The sequence below is a fragment of the Phodopus roborovskii genome, unplaced genomic scaffold (genome assembly GCF_943737965.1).
Source record: "Phodopus roborovskii unplaced genomic scaffold, PHOROB, whole genome shotgun sequence".
In the NCBI taxonomy this organism is placed as follows: domain Eukaryota; kingdom Metazoa; phylum Chordata; class Mammalia; order Rodentia; family Cricetidae; genus Phodopus; species Phodopus roborovskii.
In genome coordinates, this window is record NW_026126616.1 from 2886664 (window position 1) to 2905316 (window position 18653).

The 18653-nt window shown below is 46.5% G+C and overlaps 1 protein-coding gene across 1 annotated transcript; it reads right to left on the reverse strand.

Moving 5' to 3' along the window:
* Nucleotides 1–5353: 5353 nt before the first annotated feature.
* Nucleotides 5354–18252, reverse strand: Hsp90b1 (heat shock protein 90 beta family member 1). The gene is made up of 18 exons (XM_051206228.1): nucleotides 18189–18252; nucleotides 17213–17315; nucleotides 16435–16576; nucleotides 15959–16075; nucleotides 14742–15073; nucleotides 12574–12685; nucleotides 12285–12404; nucleotides 11089–11205; nucleotides 10006–10143; nucleotides 9842–9919; nucleotides 9667–9732; nucleotides 8749–9018; nucleotides 8373–8618; nucleotides 7808–7944; nucleotides 6751–6829; nucleotides 6510–6665; nucleotides 6081–6206; nucleotides 5354–5653 (listed from the first exon to the last, which is right to left on the reverse strand). The coding sequence occupies exons 1-18, from the start codon at nucleotides 18235–18237 to the stop codon at nucleotides 5624–5626; spliced, it is 2418 nt and encodes an 805-aa protein (XP_051062185.1). The 5' UTR covers nucleotides 18238–18252; the 3' UTR covers nucleotides 5354–5623.
* Between the last annotated feature and the right edge of the window lie 401 nt (nucleotides 18253–18653).

The window sequence follows — 18653 nt, forward strand, 5'->3', positions numbered from 1 at the left end:
TCTACTTCCACCGTGTGGGGCCAGGGAAGCAAAATTAGGTCAAGTTTTAGCAACAAACCTCCTCACCCGTTGAGCCATTTTCTGGCCCAAAGTAGTAAAAATATTCTCAGGATTCATGATACACAACGCCACCTGGATGCTTCAGAATTAATTCTTGTAGTTTGCTTAAGAAAAGTGAGTCCACAGTCACAGCACGATCTTTAAGATCACTCATAGCTTAACGTAGAATGGAGGTCTCTTTTCCAGTAACGCGTGTCTCCATGTAAAGTACCAAAGGCCCTCCGGACCTAGGAGAGAAACCTCCGAGCCTCTCTCCCGAGCGTGGTCAGCCTTCCTGGTGCTGTGACCCTTTAATACAGTTCCGCACGTGGCGATCCCCACCATAAAGTTACTTCATTGCTACTTCCTAACTGCACTTGTGCTGGTCACGACTCATCATGGGAACATGGCACCCCTGGATTCACCCAAGCGGTCTCGATCTTTGAGAAACGCTGCGCTGCAGCGTGCACTCAGCTGCCAACCCGCCTCCTCCTAGTCGTACCGTTCGTTTCCTTTGTGGGAAAGGATGCCTCAGCGCCCTACTTCCGGCGGAAACACACCGACGCGCATGCGCGGGCGTGGCCCCGGCTTTCCGCTCCGGCGCCGCGCCCGGGGCCTCTGCTCTTTGGGTCCGGCGCTCGGGCCGTCCGCTCGGGAGCGTGCGGGAACCTCCGGTCGCTCTGGGCCTGTGCACTCCGGGTGCGGTCTTCCGCCCGCGTGGTCGGGGACAGGAGCGCCCCGCCAGGCCGAAGGGCTCCGCCCGCCTGCTTCGGCGCCCCTAACGCCGGGCCCCTCCTTTGCTCCCCCCCCAGCTTCCCGCCATGCCCGGGGGCGCGCCCTGGTCTGCCTACTTGAAAATGCTCTCCTCCAGCCTCCTGGCCATGTGCGCCGGGGCCCAGGCGGTGCACTGGTACTACCGGCCTGACCTGGTGAGTGCTCAGGGGCCCGTGCCCACCCCCGGAGCTGACCCCAGCATTCTGCGCGTGCATTTGCTCGGTCCCTCTGTAGCAGCCACTCCTGTAACGCTTACGGCCCGGTCTCTTTAAGAGTTGTAGTGAGCCAGCCTGGTCTACAGAGCGAGTCCCAGGGCCGCTGGGGCTACACGGAGAGACCCTGTCCCGGGGCGCCCGCCGGGCCCGGGGAAGTAGTCAGGTGTCAAGAAAACTTAGAGACAGAACGCGGCCAGGACTTCCCACGGAAATGCAGCTCTTTACCAAGGGAGTAGGATTTACCGCAGTGAGGTTGGCGTGATTCATCTCATTACCATTGGAGATGTACAAGGGCTGTTACAAGCAGCTACCTGTACTATGGGAGCGAGTAACACAAAAACAGTCTCAAAAATGGACATACTAAGGGTCCAAGGCCATCCCGGTCCGGTTGGGTGTTAACATTGGCAGTAGGGCACCTTTACCGATAGCCTTTCAGACCAAGGTGGCTGACTGCTTTTGGATACAGTATGTTTTCCTGTATTTAAGGAATTTATGTCCTTTGCCTACCCAGTCTTTTGGAATCGTTCCAGCCACCACTGTTACACCTAAAAGGTTTAGGGGGACCTGTTGAGTTGTCCAGCGTGACTCATGAGGACAGCAGAAGAGACAGCTGTACTCCTTTAATTATTTAGCTTGACACGCAGGAGTCAGCCCAGTTCTTTTCACTGCATGCCTTAACAAATCCCACTGGGTGAATCTGAAAGATACCTCCACCTCCTGCTCGATTCTCTCGCCTGCCTAGCCTGCCCAGGCCACCTTGAGTTATGTCCTTCTCGGTTAGGGTAGTAAGTAGCTTCCTGACCGTCTTCTGCCCTCCACTCCCTCCTAGTCTCTTCTCAGTAGAGTTCCCATCCCCATCTTCTTGTCCTTGAGTCAGGTCATGTTGTCTGTCTCAAAACTACCCCAAAAGTGAAGGCCAGTGGAGCCTTTATGTCCCTCCACTCCCCATCTACTAGCCTTCTAACCTCTTGAATGCTCTAGCAGATGTCGTGATGTTTTTCTTGAACATGAAGGCACAGTCATGCATGCCTCAGGTCCTCTGCCCATGTGATCCCATCAGCCTGAAACACTCCTAGTCACCTGCAAGATTGTTTCCTCATCCTCCTTCTTATCTGTGTTCAGACGTCATCACAACCAATAAGCCCGTGAAAAGATTCTCATTATCATTAACACTAACAAATGCAATCAGAACCGCCAATGAGATGGCCATAATAAAGCAATTGTCAAGGACAGGGAGAAACTGGAACTCTCATGCACTACCAGTATAAAATTGTGCAGCTGCTTAGAAACCCGGTCTGGCTGCCAATTCCTCAAACAGTGTATGTTCCAGCAATTCCCATTCTAGGTTTCTACCCAACAAACACCAAGACCTAAGTTAACTTGTTTGACCTTGGACATGCTCATAGGTGGAACAATGCAGATATCTGATGAATACCTGTATAAAACATGGTACATCTACATAGCGGGATATCATTCAGTGACCCTACATGAATGAACCTTGAAAACATGCAAAATGGAAGGACTGGGTCACAAAAGACTACATGATATATGGTGGGCAAATACATGTGGATAAAAGTGGCTTCTGGGGGAAAGCATATGGGAAGAGGTTTCTTTTTGGGTGGTGAAAAGGCCCTACACTTGTATTGTGATAGAATAATAGCTTCGATTATACTGTACTGAAAATCACCTTTTTTGGAGGGGAGGGGTGCTGTGATTCAAACTCAGCCGTATTCCTGTTGCACCCATGCATTCCTTTCTGCTTTCCTCAAAGGCAGAAGAACTGTGTATGTTTTGTTCATTGATGTATGCATTTCACATGATGGCCACTTCCTATCTTTTGAACATAATAACTACCATTAGTTATTTTCTGGGCCTGGTGCATGGTAGAGAGTCTGAAAATAGTGCAGGAATGAATTTCCAAATGTGGAAATTCTCATCTGAAATTGTGAGTCAGTTGGATTTATCTCTGTGAGTACTGCAGGACTTAAGACATTGTCAATATACAGACAGCAAGAACTTTCAATCAGCTACAGGTCCTTGAACTGTTGTCTCAGAATGTGGTAGCAACTGGTTTTTTGTTTTGTTTTTTTGGCTGTTTTTATTTTTGTAGACAATACCTGAAATTCCACCAAAGCCTGGAGAACTCAAAACGGAGCTTTTGGGACTGAAAGAGAAACCCCATAAACCTCAGATTTCACAGCAGTAGGAACTTCAGAATACAACTCTGCCAAGAATTCTGTGATGATCTTACATACTAACAAGTGCTGGCTGATAGGAGCTGATAAAGTTGAACTTGTACTGTGATCTGGTCAGTGTTTTCTAGAGTGTCACTATGCATTCTTGGTTCACCTGGATCTCACTGTGTAGATCAGGCTGGCCTCCAGCAGACAGGGATCCACAGGCCTCTGCAACAAGGTCTCTGTGTAGCCCTTGCTGATCTGAAACTCAAGACAGTCCTCCTGTGTCCACTTCCAGAATGGTGGAATTATAAATGACCGCATTTAGAGAGACACAGAAGCTTCAGCTTTTCCACTTGACTGGGAAGGTGTTTCTCTTCCTATCACAAGAAACTGAGTATTTGTAATGTCTCCTGCCGTTATGATTCTTATTTCTCAGAATGAGCTTGATTATAATGGCAAGTTATAAATTATATACAATAAAAGTCAGTGATAATGCTTATAGGGTCTAAACATTGAGAAGTCATATTTGTATTAAACTATGAAATATTTATAAAGTTGAGTTCTTTGGAATTGTGTGCCTAATGGAATTGCCACATTAGTGACTTAGCTTGTCAAGGTGCTTTAATCCCCCAAATTTGAGAAAGCAAATTAAAGTTGATATTTTCTTTATACATGTAAAAATGTGATTTAAAAACAAAAAAGTGAATGTGCTAAGTTAAATCGTGTCCCTGAAAAACACTGACCTCAACTCTCAAGCGTCTGTGAATGTGACTGTGTGGTGAAGCCATGAAGGTGGACCAGATGCACTGAGCACTGCCCTAATGCTGTGAAGAAATGCAGGGAGGACGTGGTGAAGACAGCGGTGAGTCTGCAGTGTAAGCCAAGAACACCAAGTATCCTAGGCCTCCACCCAGAGCCTGGAAGAGGAAAGGATTCTACAGGCTCAGAACAAGGCTGTGCTCGTCATCCTGGACTTCTCATTTTCTCCTTCGGAGCTGTGATAGCCCATTTCTTGCGGCCTAGTTTCTACATCAGCTGTAGGAAATGAACTTGTTTCAAGATTTTTCTCAGTCTATAAATATAAACAAAAGTAATTTATACAATTGACTTTTTAAAAGCCTTTTATGTGTGTATGCATGAACAAACACATTGCCTGCTTGTTTCTCTGGACACCATGTGCTTGCATAGTCCCCTAGAAGCCAGGAGAGGGCATCAAATCCCTGGACTCCAGCTATGGATGGTTTGGTCCTCTGGAAGAGTAGCCAGTACTCTTAACCATTGAACCATCTTTCCAGCCCCTAGGTTAGTTTTACACAAGTTGCATGGATGTGTGCACATGTGTGCAGTACACAGAGGGTGGGTGTCAGTGCCCCTGGAATGTGAGTTATATAGATGGTTTTCAGCCACCAGGTAGGCTCTGGGAACTAAAGGCAGGTCTGCTGTGGCAATAGGTTGTCTAGTCCTTTCCTGCCCTAATAAGCAGACTACGGCTCTGAAGCTGTCTTTTGAGATAGATAGTCACCCTAGTAACCTTGTGTGGTCCTAGAACCTAACCTACTCAGTAGATTGGGATGACCATGAATCCAAGATCTGCCTGCCTTGCTTCCATGACACCAGGCATACAAACAGCCACACTTCAGGATTTTACAAAATCCTTACAGGATGTTAGTCCGGGCACTGGCTATGTCTTACTGGCCCTGGCCTTGAACTCCTGTCTCAAATGCACCACCAGGCTCAGCTAGCACTCAGGAGGCAAGCAGAGTTCTAGGCCAGCTATGTGAAAGCATATCTCAAAACAAAAAACATAGCAAGTCACTAACTTTGGACCTCACTCTTTAGTACCTACTTGATCCCCACCACCCATCTACAGCCTCTCCTAGTTTCCAGTCAACTCCCTCTAACCTGTGAGGACTTCTCAATCTTAAGGTTTTCATGACCTTGGAAGAGTAATACTCAGTTTTCCCTTCCTGCTGGTCCTCTGGAAGGTTGTCACAAAGTCTAGCCCACATTCCAAGATATGTTCTGACCCCTGAAAGGGGAGTCATTTGTATGTATTTTAACCTATCCAGTAAAAATGATTTGAAAAACACAGATCACCAAACATGAACTAGTTACTCTTGAAGAAGAAAAAAAACAGACAGTGGGTATTTGGGATCTTTTTATTTTATACACATGACAAGATTTTACACCAATAGTCAGTTAAATAGTACAAATTTACATTCATGAGGAATGTTAAAAAACAAAACAAAACAAAAACTCAACTAAAAAACCCACTTCTTCCTGTGACCCACAATCCCAACATTTTACAGTGCAGGGGAGGAGGCTGGGGGAGCATCCAAACAAGTCTCTGAAAAAAAAAAACGACTTTAAAATTTCACATTCCCTCTCACACAGGATCCGTGGTGAGAGGGTAATTTACAACTCGTCTTTTTCTGCTGTTGATTCCTGTGAAAACAAAAATCAGAAGACATTTACAAACTACCACTAACCCTATCTTACAGAAAGGCTCACTTCCTTTTTTGTTTGTAGTTGCTTATTGACCAAAATAATTCAGAACCCACCAAGATCAATGCCTAAATTTAATTATCCTAATTTAAATGTTAGCCAGGCATGGTAATTTACATCTTTAATCCTAGCATTTTGAGGCAGAGGCACAGGACTAGTAATCCTATCTCACTGGCTCCCACACAGACTGTTTCCACAGTGAGCAGCACAGGGATCTCATGAATGGTTGGATAAAACAGGAATAAAACATTCACAAGCTTTTGAGCTTGCCATCAGATGCCCGCTTCTATGTGTGTTTACCCGTGTGACTAGCTCTAGGAAGTCTGTTTGCTGGCCTCATGCTGCCCTATCCCACTCTCGTTCAGACCTTTGCTGTTTCCTGTTCCTCCTCCTCTTCTGTGCCTGCATCGACCTCTTCCTCTTCGTCTTGCTCTGTGTCCTCCGCCGTGTCTTCCGCCGTGTCTTCAGGCTCTTCTTCCGGCTCTTCTTCCACCTAATGGTGACATCCATGAACCTGATAAATGCCTCCATCTATTTTCATTTTGCTCTTAAAATGTTTACGATCCTAATGAGTGTTTCAATAAGAACTTAACAAATCTTCACAACCGGGAAACCATTAGAAAGGAAGACAGGGATTTCTCCTTCACTTCATAGGTGGGTAGTGTCATCATTCTAGGGACTGACATGGGATAAGTTATTTCTAAGAGTAAAAACTAAACAAAATTCTAAAGCAGTGTCACTTAATTGGAAGACAATTGTTCCTTCTTAAAACTTGTGAAGAGTCAAGGGCACAAACCTGTGCTTCAGGGTCAATGTTTAAGCTGAGGCGAAGCATTCTCTCTATTCTATCTCCGTACGCCTTGGTGTCTGGTAGAAGATACCCTGACCGAAGTGTTGCTGTTTCAAACAAAACTACAGCAAGATCCAAGACAGTCTTGTCATCTTCATCTTCCTGATAGAAGGTACAGTCAATTAACATTAACATTAAACGTTACAAGGCAGTCCAGTTCAAACAGAGAGGCTACATCATCACTTACCTTAACCCGCCGAAGCATGTCTCTGATCAGCGGATGTCTGGGATTAATTTCAAATGTTTTCTTCTGACTGGCATAGTAACTATTTAGGGACAAAATGAACATTAGTTAAGACACCATTCTAGCCTTATTTACATAGAAAAAAAAAAAAAAAAACCTATTGCTTCCTTTAACAGGGGGAGTGGCCATGGTAAGGTAAAAAGTTTAATTAAAAAAAAAAACACTATTTAATGCTGAGTCCCAAGTAACCACGTTATGCTGAATTAATGAACGATTTAATGTCTCATTCACTCTGATACCTTAATGGAGTCACACAGTGACGGGTGCTGCTTAAGTGTATAATCCCCATGATTTCTTCACTACTGTGGGTCCCTAGAGATTCACTCTTAATTAACACCAATTAAAAGTTTGCAGTGTGTTCTGTATACTCTCGTGCTCATTAGCATTTTCCCAGTGATTCCAACATTTCTGTTAAGTCCAAGGCCAGGGAATTTATCACAACATATCTGCTTAGGGCTTAGGGTACAACTCGATTAGTCACTCCGACAGTCTGGTGGTTACAAGGACTGGAGCTAACAGTGTGAATGCAGTGAGTGTTGAATGCACAGTAATTTTTCTGACCCAGATAGTTATGTTTTACACGATATTACAATGTTGGATAAAAGATACGCAGTTTTTTACTTAGAACTTAGTCTTACAGAAACAGGCTTAGTGGATTTCTGTGAGTTCAAGGCCAGTTTGGTCTACAAAGCAAGTTCTAAGACAACCAGGGCTGTTACACAGAGAAACCCTGTCTCAGAAAAACCAAACCAAAACCCACTGGTGAGTCATGATGTAAACGTGGGTTTTATGAGCGCCCCCACCACCCCAAGGAAAAGGTTGCTCTATGTAGCTGTGGCTGTCCTGGACAGAGCGTCTCTGTAGACCAGTACTGGGATTAGAGGTATGTGTGTGCTACCACTGCCCAGCCTGTGGTCCTTATTCTTAACCTTAAGTAAAAATAAGGATACATGTAGCAGATCAAAAATCTACACTTGCAGGGACTTCCCCGGTTGCTTACTTCGTAGAGATGTCCTTGCCCGTTTGGTATGCTTGTGCCTTCATAATCCTCTCCATGTTGCCAGACCATCCATACTGGCTGGCCACAAGAGCACAAGGAGACTCTGTGAGACGCTGCGATACCACGGCCTTTTCAATCTTAGGACAAGAAACGTTAGACAAGTGAGCACCAGCAGGTAAGCAATGCATTCATCACTCCAGATCTTAGGCAGGGCATTCAGATTCGGGAACCCCTGAGTGGCACTCATTTAACCTGTTCTTTTTCAGCTACAAATTTAAACTTAAACCTGTAAAAATGTAGCACAAAATCAGGAAACTTCTGCAGGTTGCAACCTCACTCCACCTGTATTAAATTGTACTCTTTCCATTTTGTGTGTGGTGCTGGGGCTCAAACCCAGGGTCTTAAGCACAGCACCTAAGGGTGTCACTGAGCTGCACTGAGTTTCCTGTTGTTACTCTTGAGTGAGTACCTGAGGCTATATAACTGCTAGTGGTTACAGAGAAAGCAGGTGTAGACAGTGTGCACAGCTCTTGAGCGCAGCACAAGCCTGCCGGCCACACGGTACCTTGTCCTTCAGGGCCTTGTCCTTCATCCAGTTGAGCAGGGGCTCAAACTCCTTCTCTGTTGCTTCCCGGTTTTCCTTCGTTTTCTCACTCTCATCAAACTTCACTCCTTCTTTGGCAACATTCTGGAACCTCTTCCCGTCGAACTCGGGAAGGGCCTGAATGCAGTATTCATCCACAGGCTCTGTGAGGTAAATGACTTCATAGCCCTTTTTCAGAAGTCTCTCAACAAATGGAGAAGATTCAGCCTATAATTAATTAAAGAAGTGTCCTTTCAATCTCTGCCTGGGCACATCAGCTGTGTCTCCACAGCACGGACCCCAGGTGAGACGGGGCCTGAGGTAAGCGTGCCCTCGTGGCAGCTGCATTGCATCTCACCTCTTTCCTGCTGGACCCAGCCATGAAGTAGATTTTGTCCTGTTTCTCCTTCATTCTTTCCACATATTGGTCTAAACTAGTAATGTCGGTTGAGTGGTGTGAAGACTGGAACCTGAGAAGTTTGGCAAGCCGTGTCCGATTTGAGTGGTCTTCAATCACACCAAGCTTGATGTTGGTGCCAAACTCTTTCCAGAAAGTGTCATTGTACTTCTCGTCTGCAATCTTCTTGATCATGTCCAGCGTTTTGCGGACGAGCTTTTTCCTTATCACCTAAGGGAAATGGAAATGTGGTAAGGAGAGTTCATCTTAAAACTTTGCAAATGGAAGAGACCAGGAAAACAGCAACCGAGACAGCAGAATGGCCACACTACTTACTGTCACCAGTCAAGGGACAAAACATGACAGCGCACGCCTACACCAGATTGACTTAGAATTATCGACACGTGTTTTTGATGTTAGCATTCTAGGACTTGGATATTTTTTATAAAATGACTGATTTTTAAAATGGCCTAAAAACAGAACAAAACCAAATCCCACCTAACCTTCTAATGTCTGGTGGAGAAGGGTTACTGAAAGGTCCAGCATGTGGGTGACTAGGCGACCTGGCTGGCCAGGTGTGTGTTTCACTGTCTTTCAAATCATCCCAGAATGAAAGAAGTTCCCTTTCTTAGACAGGAACTAATTATTAACTACTAATAAACTACTAAACGGCCTCAAACTACTAATAAGCCCTGGCATGACTAGCATGACCTTCCTGCTTTTTCCTTCGAGCTGCTGAGATCACAGGGGACTGTTGTGCCTGACAGAAGTTCTTTTGGATGGTCAAAGACCAGCCTAAGTAAGCAAAGGCTGGTTGCTCCACTCACAGAACGTTCTCACTCCAACCAAAGAGTGAGGAGCCCAATTACAAGTCCTCACCTTGAGCAGTTTATGTTGCTGGAGAGTCTCACGGGAAACATTGAGGGGGAGGTCATCTGAATCCACCTGCAGATAGCAAAACAGCCACTGAGCAACAAAAGCAACCCCATACCAAAGCATCCGACACTGCTGGACACCCCACTCTAATGCCCACGCCCCATCTGCAGATACTTACAACACCTTTGACAAAGTTAAGGTACTTGGGCATCATATCATGGAAGTCATCGGTGATGAACACTCGGCGCACATAGAGCTGATGGGAACCAAGATAGAGTCACCTGCTGGAGGTCACACTTTCAAGTTTTTAACTTAGTTCACAATACTTAAAAGCCCACCTACCTTAATATAATCGCTCTTCTTGGATCCATACTCATCAAACAGACCACGAGGAGCAGATGTGGGCACAAATAATATTGACTTGAAGGTGACTTCCCCTTCTGCAGTAAAGTGGATATAAGCCATGGGGTCATCACTTTCCTGTGGAAAGTACCTTGGTTATTCATTTCGAGTCACAGGAAGGAAAAACCAGTACTGAGGCTATTAGCACTTTACCACACCTGCAGGCATTTTCAGAGATGGCTCCTTACCAGATCAAAACAGAAAGGTGTGAAAGGCGGTACTGAGAGAAATTACTTAATTGCGACTAGGTAAGGATTTTTGGAGGAGGACTGTTAAGAACAAATCGACACTGTCTGTTAATCCCAGGGAGGATGATGACAATGTCACCAAAACAGACATTAAAATTTCATGTCATGACAAGTTCTTCAATATAGATAGCCTATCTGCACAAAATCGTGTTTAGGGAAACAGTAACTAGAAGTGATCTTCATTCTAGTTTTATATTCTTAGGAGTCAAAATAATGGACCAGTTTAAAAAAAAAAAAAAAAAAAAAAAAAACAGATTCAGTACTATCTTCCAAATACATGACTGACAATGTCTGATGTCATCAGTGAACTCTTTCAAGACCACATTAAAAGCCATTCAGTAACTTATATCCTGTTTTATGTTGGAAGCCAAACGCCCACCCATATAAGTGGCTCTAATGTCTTTCAGCTTCTACTGAGACCTGCAGGTGACACAGACAGACACACACATGCACGCACACGATTAAAACGTTTGGACAACTCTTGGATTCTGTACTGCTTCATTAACAAAATACTGTGTCCTGGAATGGCATCAATCTCCAAGGTTCATGTAAAATTTGAATATGATTTTGATTACAAAGTTCGACATATGACTGTTGCCCTCCATACTCTTGAAACAGATAAACATGGTTGTCATAGAATTTTTTGTATTATCTTATTGGGAAAAATAGGGACAATCTTCTAGTCACATACCATATTTAAATTAACAAATATGGTGATAATTTTGCATAACACATTAATAACCTAAAACCAGAGAACTCTTAATATAGAATTTACCTTTGAAAATGATTTGTAGAAAGCTTTGTATTCATCTTCTTCTACCTCCTTGGATGGTCTCTGCCATATTGGTTTGATATCATTCATAAGTTCCCAATCCCAAACAGTCTTTTCAACCTAAAGTTAAGATATTGGTAAGTTTCTTTTAGTACTCAATGGTTAGCCTACAAATGGCCATAGTTTGTTATCTAATATGGGTCCTACTAAAAGCATTTTTAACAGCAAGGGTTTGGGTCCTCCCACCCCTTCTTTTTTCTTTTTGAGACGGGCTCTCTGTGTAGCTTTGAAGCCTGTCCTAGGACTCCCTCAGCAGAAGAGATCTGCCTGCCTCTGCCTCCAGAGTGCAGGGACTAAAGGCGTGCACCACAACTGCCTGGCAAAGGGTCTGATTTTTTAGAGGTTAATTCTGGCTACGTGGCCCAAATTGGCCTCAAACCAAGAACCTCTTGCCTCAGCCTCTCAAGTGCTGGGATTAAAGGCTAAAAGCGAAGTCTTTCACTTAGCATGTACAGCCATTATTGATCATAAAAAGGAAAGTAGCCATACTTCTACCCTCTGCTACCTAACTCAGCTAAGGAAATGTTCTGATACTGATCACAACATGCTAAAGAGGACACAGAAAGCTTCCAGGATTTTAAATTCAGAATAAAGGGGCTGGAGAGAGATGGCTCAGTGGTTAAGAGCCCTGGCTGGTCTTCTAGAGGTCCTGAGTTCAATTCCCACATGATGGCTCACAACCATCTGGTGCCCTCTTCTGGTCTGCAGGCATACATGCACACAGATCACTACTTACATAGCTACTTAAAAATGAAGCCTCATGTGTGGTAATGATACATTTAATAAATAGTCACCTAGCACTGGGGAGGCAGCAAGATGAAAAACTATATAAGACCCAAAATGACCAACCAACTATCCAAAATACACACACCCACATCCATATATACCTCAGAATGAAGCTTCTAGGGCAGGAAAGATGGCTCAGGTGAGCACGACTGGAGGTTAGAGTCTCAGCATCCACATGGTAGCTCACGACCCTCTCTAACACCTCTTCTGGCCTCCATGGGTACCACACACTCGGTGGTGCATAAATATACATGCAGGCAAACCACCCATCCACACAGAACAAAACAGTGTTTTACGAGAGTAAAGCCTCTCCTCCCACAGACGCTATCAAACACCCGAGAAGCCAGGCTTACTTTCTTAGTTTTTGGTTTCTTTTCTTCCTCCTCCTCCTCTACTGCAGCTTCATCATCGGATTCTTCCTTCTCTTCTTTGGCTGCTTCGTCTTCTTCCAGGGGTTCCTCCACGGTCTCCGTCTGTTGATGCACAAAGGACAGGTAGGGTTGAGCCTGCTGGTTTAACCCCGATTGTCTACAGAACAGAAAGTGCTGTAGTGTAGTAAATGATCCCCAGGAAGAACCAGTGTCCATCCCCTTGTTTAATACTTGTCTGCCAAAGTTAGACACGGCCTTGAGCCAGCCTCACCTTGCTGCTCCACACATAGATGGGGAAGTTGATGAACTGGGAATACTTTCTGACGAGATTTTTAATTGTATCCAATTCAAGGTAATCAGATGCTTCTTCTTTTAAGACAAGACTGAAAGGAGAACACACCATTTAGACACGGCTTGCCCAGACTGGTTGAACTGTTATTACCTTGGTAACGACAGCCAGCAGCTCTGTGTAACCCTTGACACTCACAGTAAGAGCCCCCCCCCAAGCTAAATATAACATATGGGGACGGGAAATGAGACTACCCTTATTCCAGGTGGACATCAGTGCTTTCATTAGAAAACCCGTATCTGATTACACTGTGAGTTTTCATTTCTCACGGCGAGAAAGCAGTGAAACATTCTAGAGACAATTATCTTCACTTTCATAGTTTCATACTATCATTCTAGAAAGCAAATGACTTTAAAAACACAAAAAAACATACAACTAAAAGACACAAACCGGCAAAAAAAAACCCGCGGGGGGGGGCCCCCCGCCGCGGGGGGGGGGGGGGCGGGGGGGGCGGGGGGGGGGGGGGGGGGGGGGGGGGGGGGGGGGGCCCGGGGGGGGGGCGGGGGGCGGACAAGATGGCAGAGCAGAGAAAGGTGCTTGCCTCCAAGCCTCAAGAAGAAAAAAACGTATCGACAAAAGAAACCCAAACAGTAGCTGTGCTGAGACATGTTCAGAAAGTGAGGCACGGCTAAGGGAAGCAGTTAGCCTTTCGCGCTGTGGCTCTATACCAGCAGAGGTAGCCACAGGCTGAAAACGTCTCAGCATTGTAGACCTGCTCCACAGTCAGGCCGGTAGGGTCCTTTACGTATGGCTTTTCTTGTCACTGCTCCTTAACAATACAGCCTGCCCACTCAGGCAGCACCCACACCGCACGAAAATTGTGAGTAACCAAGGGTGACTTAGAACACTATGGGAGGATGAACTGGTTCTATGCAAATATAATACCATGTAGACAAGTAACTTATTGGACCTGGGTGCCCGCAGGGGTTCCTGAAGCCAATCCCAGACAGACACAGAGTGCTTCTATACTTTTTAAGATGCTGCACTGTAGAGAAGGGAGTGTGTGCCAGGCAGCCGAAAAAGGTATTCGTTTTATTACCTGTCTTCTCACACTTTGCACACTGAACCTTTGAGTTGATAACAATGATGTGTGCAGGAAAAGTCTGACTTATAAATCAACTAAGTGACTGGAAGGGATGCAATGGAGAGAAAACAGTTACAATCAGAACATTTACCAGATTCAAGTTTTCTGACCTTATCACTTAGTTCTCAGAGATCTTAAGAATCAGAGCAGATCATTTTAGGGAAGACAACAGAAATACTACAGAACTGAATTGGCTGATGTCTTCTCTACTTTTTCCCCTTTAGTTATCCTGGACTTTCTTCACCAAGGCCATCCTGCATTGTTTCCAGGGCCTTCAAACACAGCCTGCTTGCTGTCTAGAGATCTAATGCTAATGTCAGCACTGTACAAAGTGTTTCTGATAACTCGTCCTGAACGTGTGGATAGCCCCTTTCTCTAATGAGCTTGAGCCCTGTGTGAAAGCATGGGCCTACATCTGTCCTAGTTTCCACCATAACCCCAACCCATATTTCACAATCAAATGAGTATGGGTGACTGGTAATGTTGGATTTGAAAAAAGGAAATCAGACCTCTTGTATAGCTTCAGTTGCTTTACTAACCAACCACTATGCTAAGAAACTGTCCCAGTATATCTGGCCAGTCAAAGAACAGTTACCCTGCACGCAGTTATTATTACCCAGATAACCTTGCCAGTTACCTGTTCTCTTCACCCCACCCCAACATTCATTACAAGTCATGACTATTTAGGTGAGAACAGAACTTCCATCAGCAACTGTGCCCCTTGCTGCCTCTCTCCACGCTTCTCTCCATACCTCAACCTCCTTATCCAATGTGAAAACCCAGAGCCACCTCCCTTAGGAGAGCTCATTCCCCATCTGTCCTGCCTCTGCACAACAGCAGTCATAACTTTTTGTACCTAGACCCCTGCACATATCAAGTCTTCCAGTGCAACAGCAATTCCTCATTTTATGATCAAGTAAGCACAATAAACCATGTACTTAAAAAGCCAGAACTAGACAACCGGGTGCCCACTCTATTAACCTGTGTCACAATCAGCCATACTCACGTGATTGTTGTCCCCCGTCCTAGTGTGTTCCCTCTTGGGTCAGCAATCACAGAGAATTCGTTGGAGTCTGATTCCCAGATGTGCTGGGTGTCATTGTTGTGTTTAGATGTGACAATGACCTTATCTGCTACAAGGAAGGCAGAATAAAATCCAACACCAAACTGGCCGATCAGCTCAGAAGTTGACTGGCCATCTTCTTGTGCCTCTGTCATTTTGTTTAAAAACTCGCTCGTTCCGGATTTGGCTATGGTACCGAGGTTTTTAACCAACTCCTCTCTGGTCATTCCTACACCAGTGTCTGTGACATGCAGCAGGTTCTTCTCTTTATCACACTAAAAGCAAGACAAGAACCAGACAGGTAGGTCTCCTTAACATTCACATCATGCCAAAGCCAGGTTCTACATGGAGAAATTACCACCTTGGACCATCTCAACTTTATAGAGATATACTACTCTGTCTACTTTATGGTATTTTTCAAAAGTACATCTTAAAAGCATGTCTCTTTATATTTTTTAGTGCAGTGCCTTTAAGAAAAGCAGGCAGAGACTAGTCTAAATACCAAAGAACAGATACTAATATGTAAATAAAACATTTTGAAGATAAGAGTCTACAAAGTTTCACAGAAAACAACAGGACTGGATTTGACTTATGCCTTGTGTAGGGATCCAGAAGCCTGGTAGGACTGTGCATGCACCCTTCCCCGGCCATGTGATTATGTCTGCCTGATTTGACTGATACCTGGTGTAGGGATCCAGGAGCCTGGTAGGACTGTGCATGCACCCTTCCCCGGCCATGTGATTATGTCTGCCTGGTGAAGTTGCAAGTGGGAGTTGTGAATATGACTTTCAGGCCGAGCCTTTAATTGGTGTGCGACCCTTTGCACCATGGCAACCAGAGATTCTCCAGATGGCTGCTCAGTCAGCCCGTAGAGTGAGTTCAGCCCAGGACTTGGCTACATTCTCCTAAAGGGCAAGGTCATAATGGCTACTGCCACTGTAGACAAAAGTATTTATAATATAACGAGTGTGGCTGTGTTCTAACAAACCTAATAAAATAGGCCAAGTCAGTTTTGTTCCACAAGAAGCCTGAGAACTTCCAACCAAACCCACTGTGACTAGCAGGTCATTTTTCACAGCCCAATAACCTACCAAAGCCAACTGATGGAGTGCCTGGCTCCCAAGTGCCTTTTAGAAAGCAAACAGTTCATTCCAGCTTACCTTAATCTTGACTGTTAACTCTTCATTTCCAGCAAGTGCGTTTTCATCAGTTAGTGAGATGAGCCTTATCTTGTCTAAAGCATCGGAAGCATTTGAAATCAGTTCTCTCAGGAAAATCTAGAAGGGAGCCAGATTGACACACCGGGGTTAATTCCAGGCACAGAAAGAAACTCCTCATCCCTCCTCAGAAACATGAGAGGACAACAAAGAGCTTTACTGTCTTCATAAAAAGTCAGGCGTGGCTCCTCCATCTTTACCGTGAGGTAAAGATGGCCTGTAAGTCAGCAGGCTGTAACCTTACTCTGAGCTAAGAGGCAAGACTTGGAAAATGTCTACTCCCTTCCTCCCCCAGTAGGACCAGGGGCAATCCTCGTTCATTCCTATTGCACATTTCAGTCTTCATACTTCACGATGACAGGACACAAATGTGACCACAGGGACACAAACTGCTGCCCTACCAAACACGCGACACTCACCTCTTTATTTTTGTACAAAGAGTTGATGATAAGTTTCATCATCCTGTTAACTTCTGCTTGGAAGGCAAACTTTTCAGATTTTTCTCTGAGCTCTCTTATCTGTGAGGCGTTTAACCCATCCAGCTGAATAGCTTCTTCCTCTCTAAGGGAATCAGATTAGATAAGCAAATACTTAGTTTTCATTTTTAAAGGCTCTAGCCAGGACACAAAGCAGCCTCTGAAGCTGTCCTATTAAAGGGTGAAAATAAAGCCTTCACAAAGCACCATTAACACGCCAGTTCATTTTTGCCATTAAAGCCAGCTACCCTCCACTCCATGTTCTCCCAGCGAACAAATCAAGTCACTAATAATTTAAATTCCTGCTCACCTACTGCAGAGCCCATATTTTGTAGTTACTGGCATAGGTCTATTTTTTTTTTTTAATTACTAACTTCACACAAACAAACAAAGCCAATTTCAAGTATTCTGTCAGTTCTTAGAGTTCCCAGCATGAGCTATTCCCTGCGGTGGCAGTACCGTCTCTGTTTTTAGAACCTGGGAAGCTAGGCTTATCCCCAGCGTTCAACGTTCCTCCTTGAATCATTCCTAGTGGCAGCCTAAGGATTAGGAGACACTTCTTTGTGCAGATAACTGTGTACTCCTAGAAATTTCTGATTAGTTTGTATCATTAGCAACTAACTTAATAAGCACTAGCTGTCCCTCAGTCTGGAGGAGAAAGAAAAGCAGCCGCTGTGTCCCAGACTTCAGAGCTTATCAGCACAGCTTCAATTGCACCGACCTCTGCACAACTTCATCATCTGTCCTTGAGCCTTCTCTGCTTTTACCCAGGTCCTCTTCTACTGTGCCGTCCACATCGACCTCATCGTCAGCTCTAACAAACCCTGAGGGAAAAGATTACAACTCTCAAACGCTGCCGTTTCGTCTCCTTCCCTTCGTACAAAAGAGACCAAACGGCAAGAAGTCAACAAAATTCAGCGGGTATGAACGAGATGGGGGGTGGGGGAGGGTGGAAACAATGATGTATTACTGATTGCCAATAACCAATGTCAAGCCAAGTCAGCAAGCTAAAGTTTAAATGTAACTCTGGACCCTCAGTAGACTCTGGAAGGCCAGGCAGTGACACCTACAGGCCCCGTCGACACCCACACGTGTTGCACAGTGCGGAGGCCTCTACACTGGCTAAGCCAAAACGTGGGCCTCCCTTAGTTATCACACGGGCCAGAATGCAAACAGGGTTTGTGCAACTCCTGGAGAGGGGAACTGAAATCGGCCCCGAAGGCAGAGACAGGTCAAAGGCAGGGACATCCGAGCCGGACACCGGGCCACCGCCACGACGCTGGCCTGAGGCCCGGCGTCGGGAACCAGGAACGCACTCCCGAAGAGTCGCGGGGCAGGGGCCCGGGGTCGCCAGCACGGGGAGGCCAAAGGTCGGGTCTGATGTCAAAGGTCCTTTAAGGGGGGGCCCGCGCCAGGTCCCCCCCTCCCCGGGAGTCGGGTCCGAGAGGCCGCGCCCCGCCGGCGAGACTTCGGGGGGCGCTCCCGCTCCACCCGCAAGGCGTCTGAATGCCCGGGCTGCAGCCCCGCCGCCTCTGGCTAGAGGTGTCAGGACAAGCGTCATCATCACCCCAGCCTCCCCCGGGGGAAGCAGGGGACGGTCCCCGGACCCTCTGCAGCCCCCTCCCGGGCTCAACGCCCCCAGAACGTTCGAGAAGCGGCCGCGCAGGGGGCGGCCCCGCGGCTGCCCCGTCACTCACCGCAGGTCAGCAGCACGCAGCAGAGGCCCAGCGCCCACAGGGCCCTCATGGTGCGCGGGCGGCGGGTCGCAAGTGCCCTTCGGTCGCGGGAGCCGCCTCGCCTGGCCTCGCCTCGCCTCGCCTGGCCTCGCCTCCGCCCCCCAGCCCGAGCCTCCGGTCCTCGCAGCTCCGGCCGCGCGCCCCGGTCCGCCCACTAAGCCGCGCGCAGGCCGGGCTGCTTTTCACCCCGCGGCTGGCGGGCGGGGGACGGGAAACACGAACGCGCCAATCGCGCCTCACCACGCACTCCCTGCACCCAATGGGGGCGCGCGGGGGGGGCCGCGGTCCACCAATCGGAGCCGTCCAGGTGCGGTGCCCGACGCCCGAAGCGTGGCTCCTTCCGATTGGGCTCGGCCAGCAGCTCTCCTCCAATCACACGGCTCGGCGGGCCCCTCCCCCGCGCGGCCGCCCCGCGGCCCGGGAAGC

Bases quoted from the DNA above. Each gene is read 5' to 3' on its own strand.
- Hsp90b1 (XM_051206228.1), bottom strand. From the start codon at position 18,237: ATGAGGGCCCTGTGGGCGCTGGGCCTCTGCTGCGTGCTGCTGACCTGC. The intron at 12,405-12,573 runs GTGAGGCTGGCT...GTGCATCAACAG, and splicing joins TCTATGTGTGGAGCAGCAAG to ACGGAGACCGTGGAGGAACC. The intron at 6,207-6,509 runs GTTTGTGCCCTT...TGTCACCATTAG, and splicing joins ACATTGACCCTGAAGCACAG to GTGGAAGAAGAGCCGGAAGA.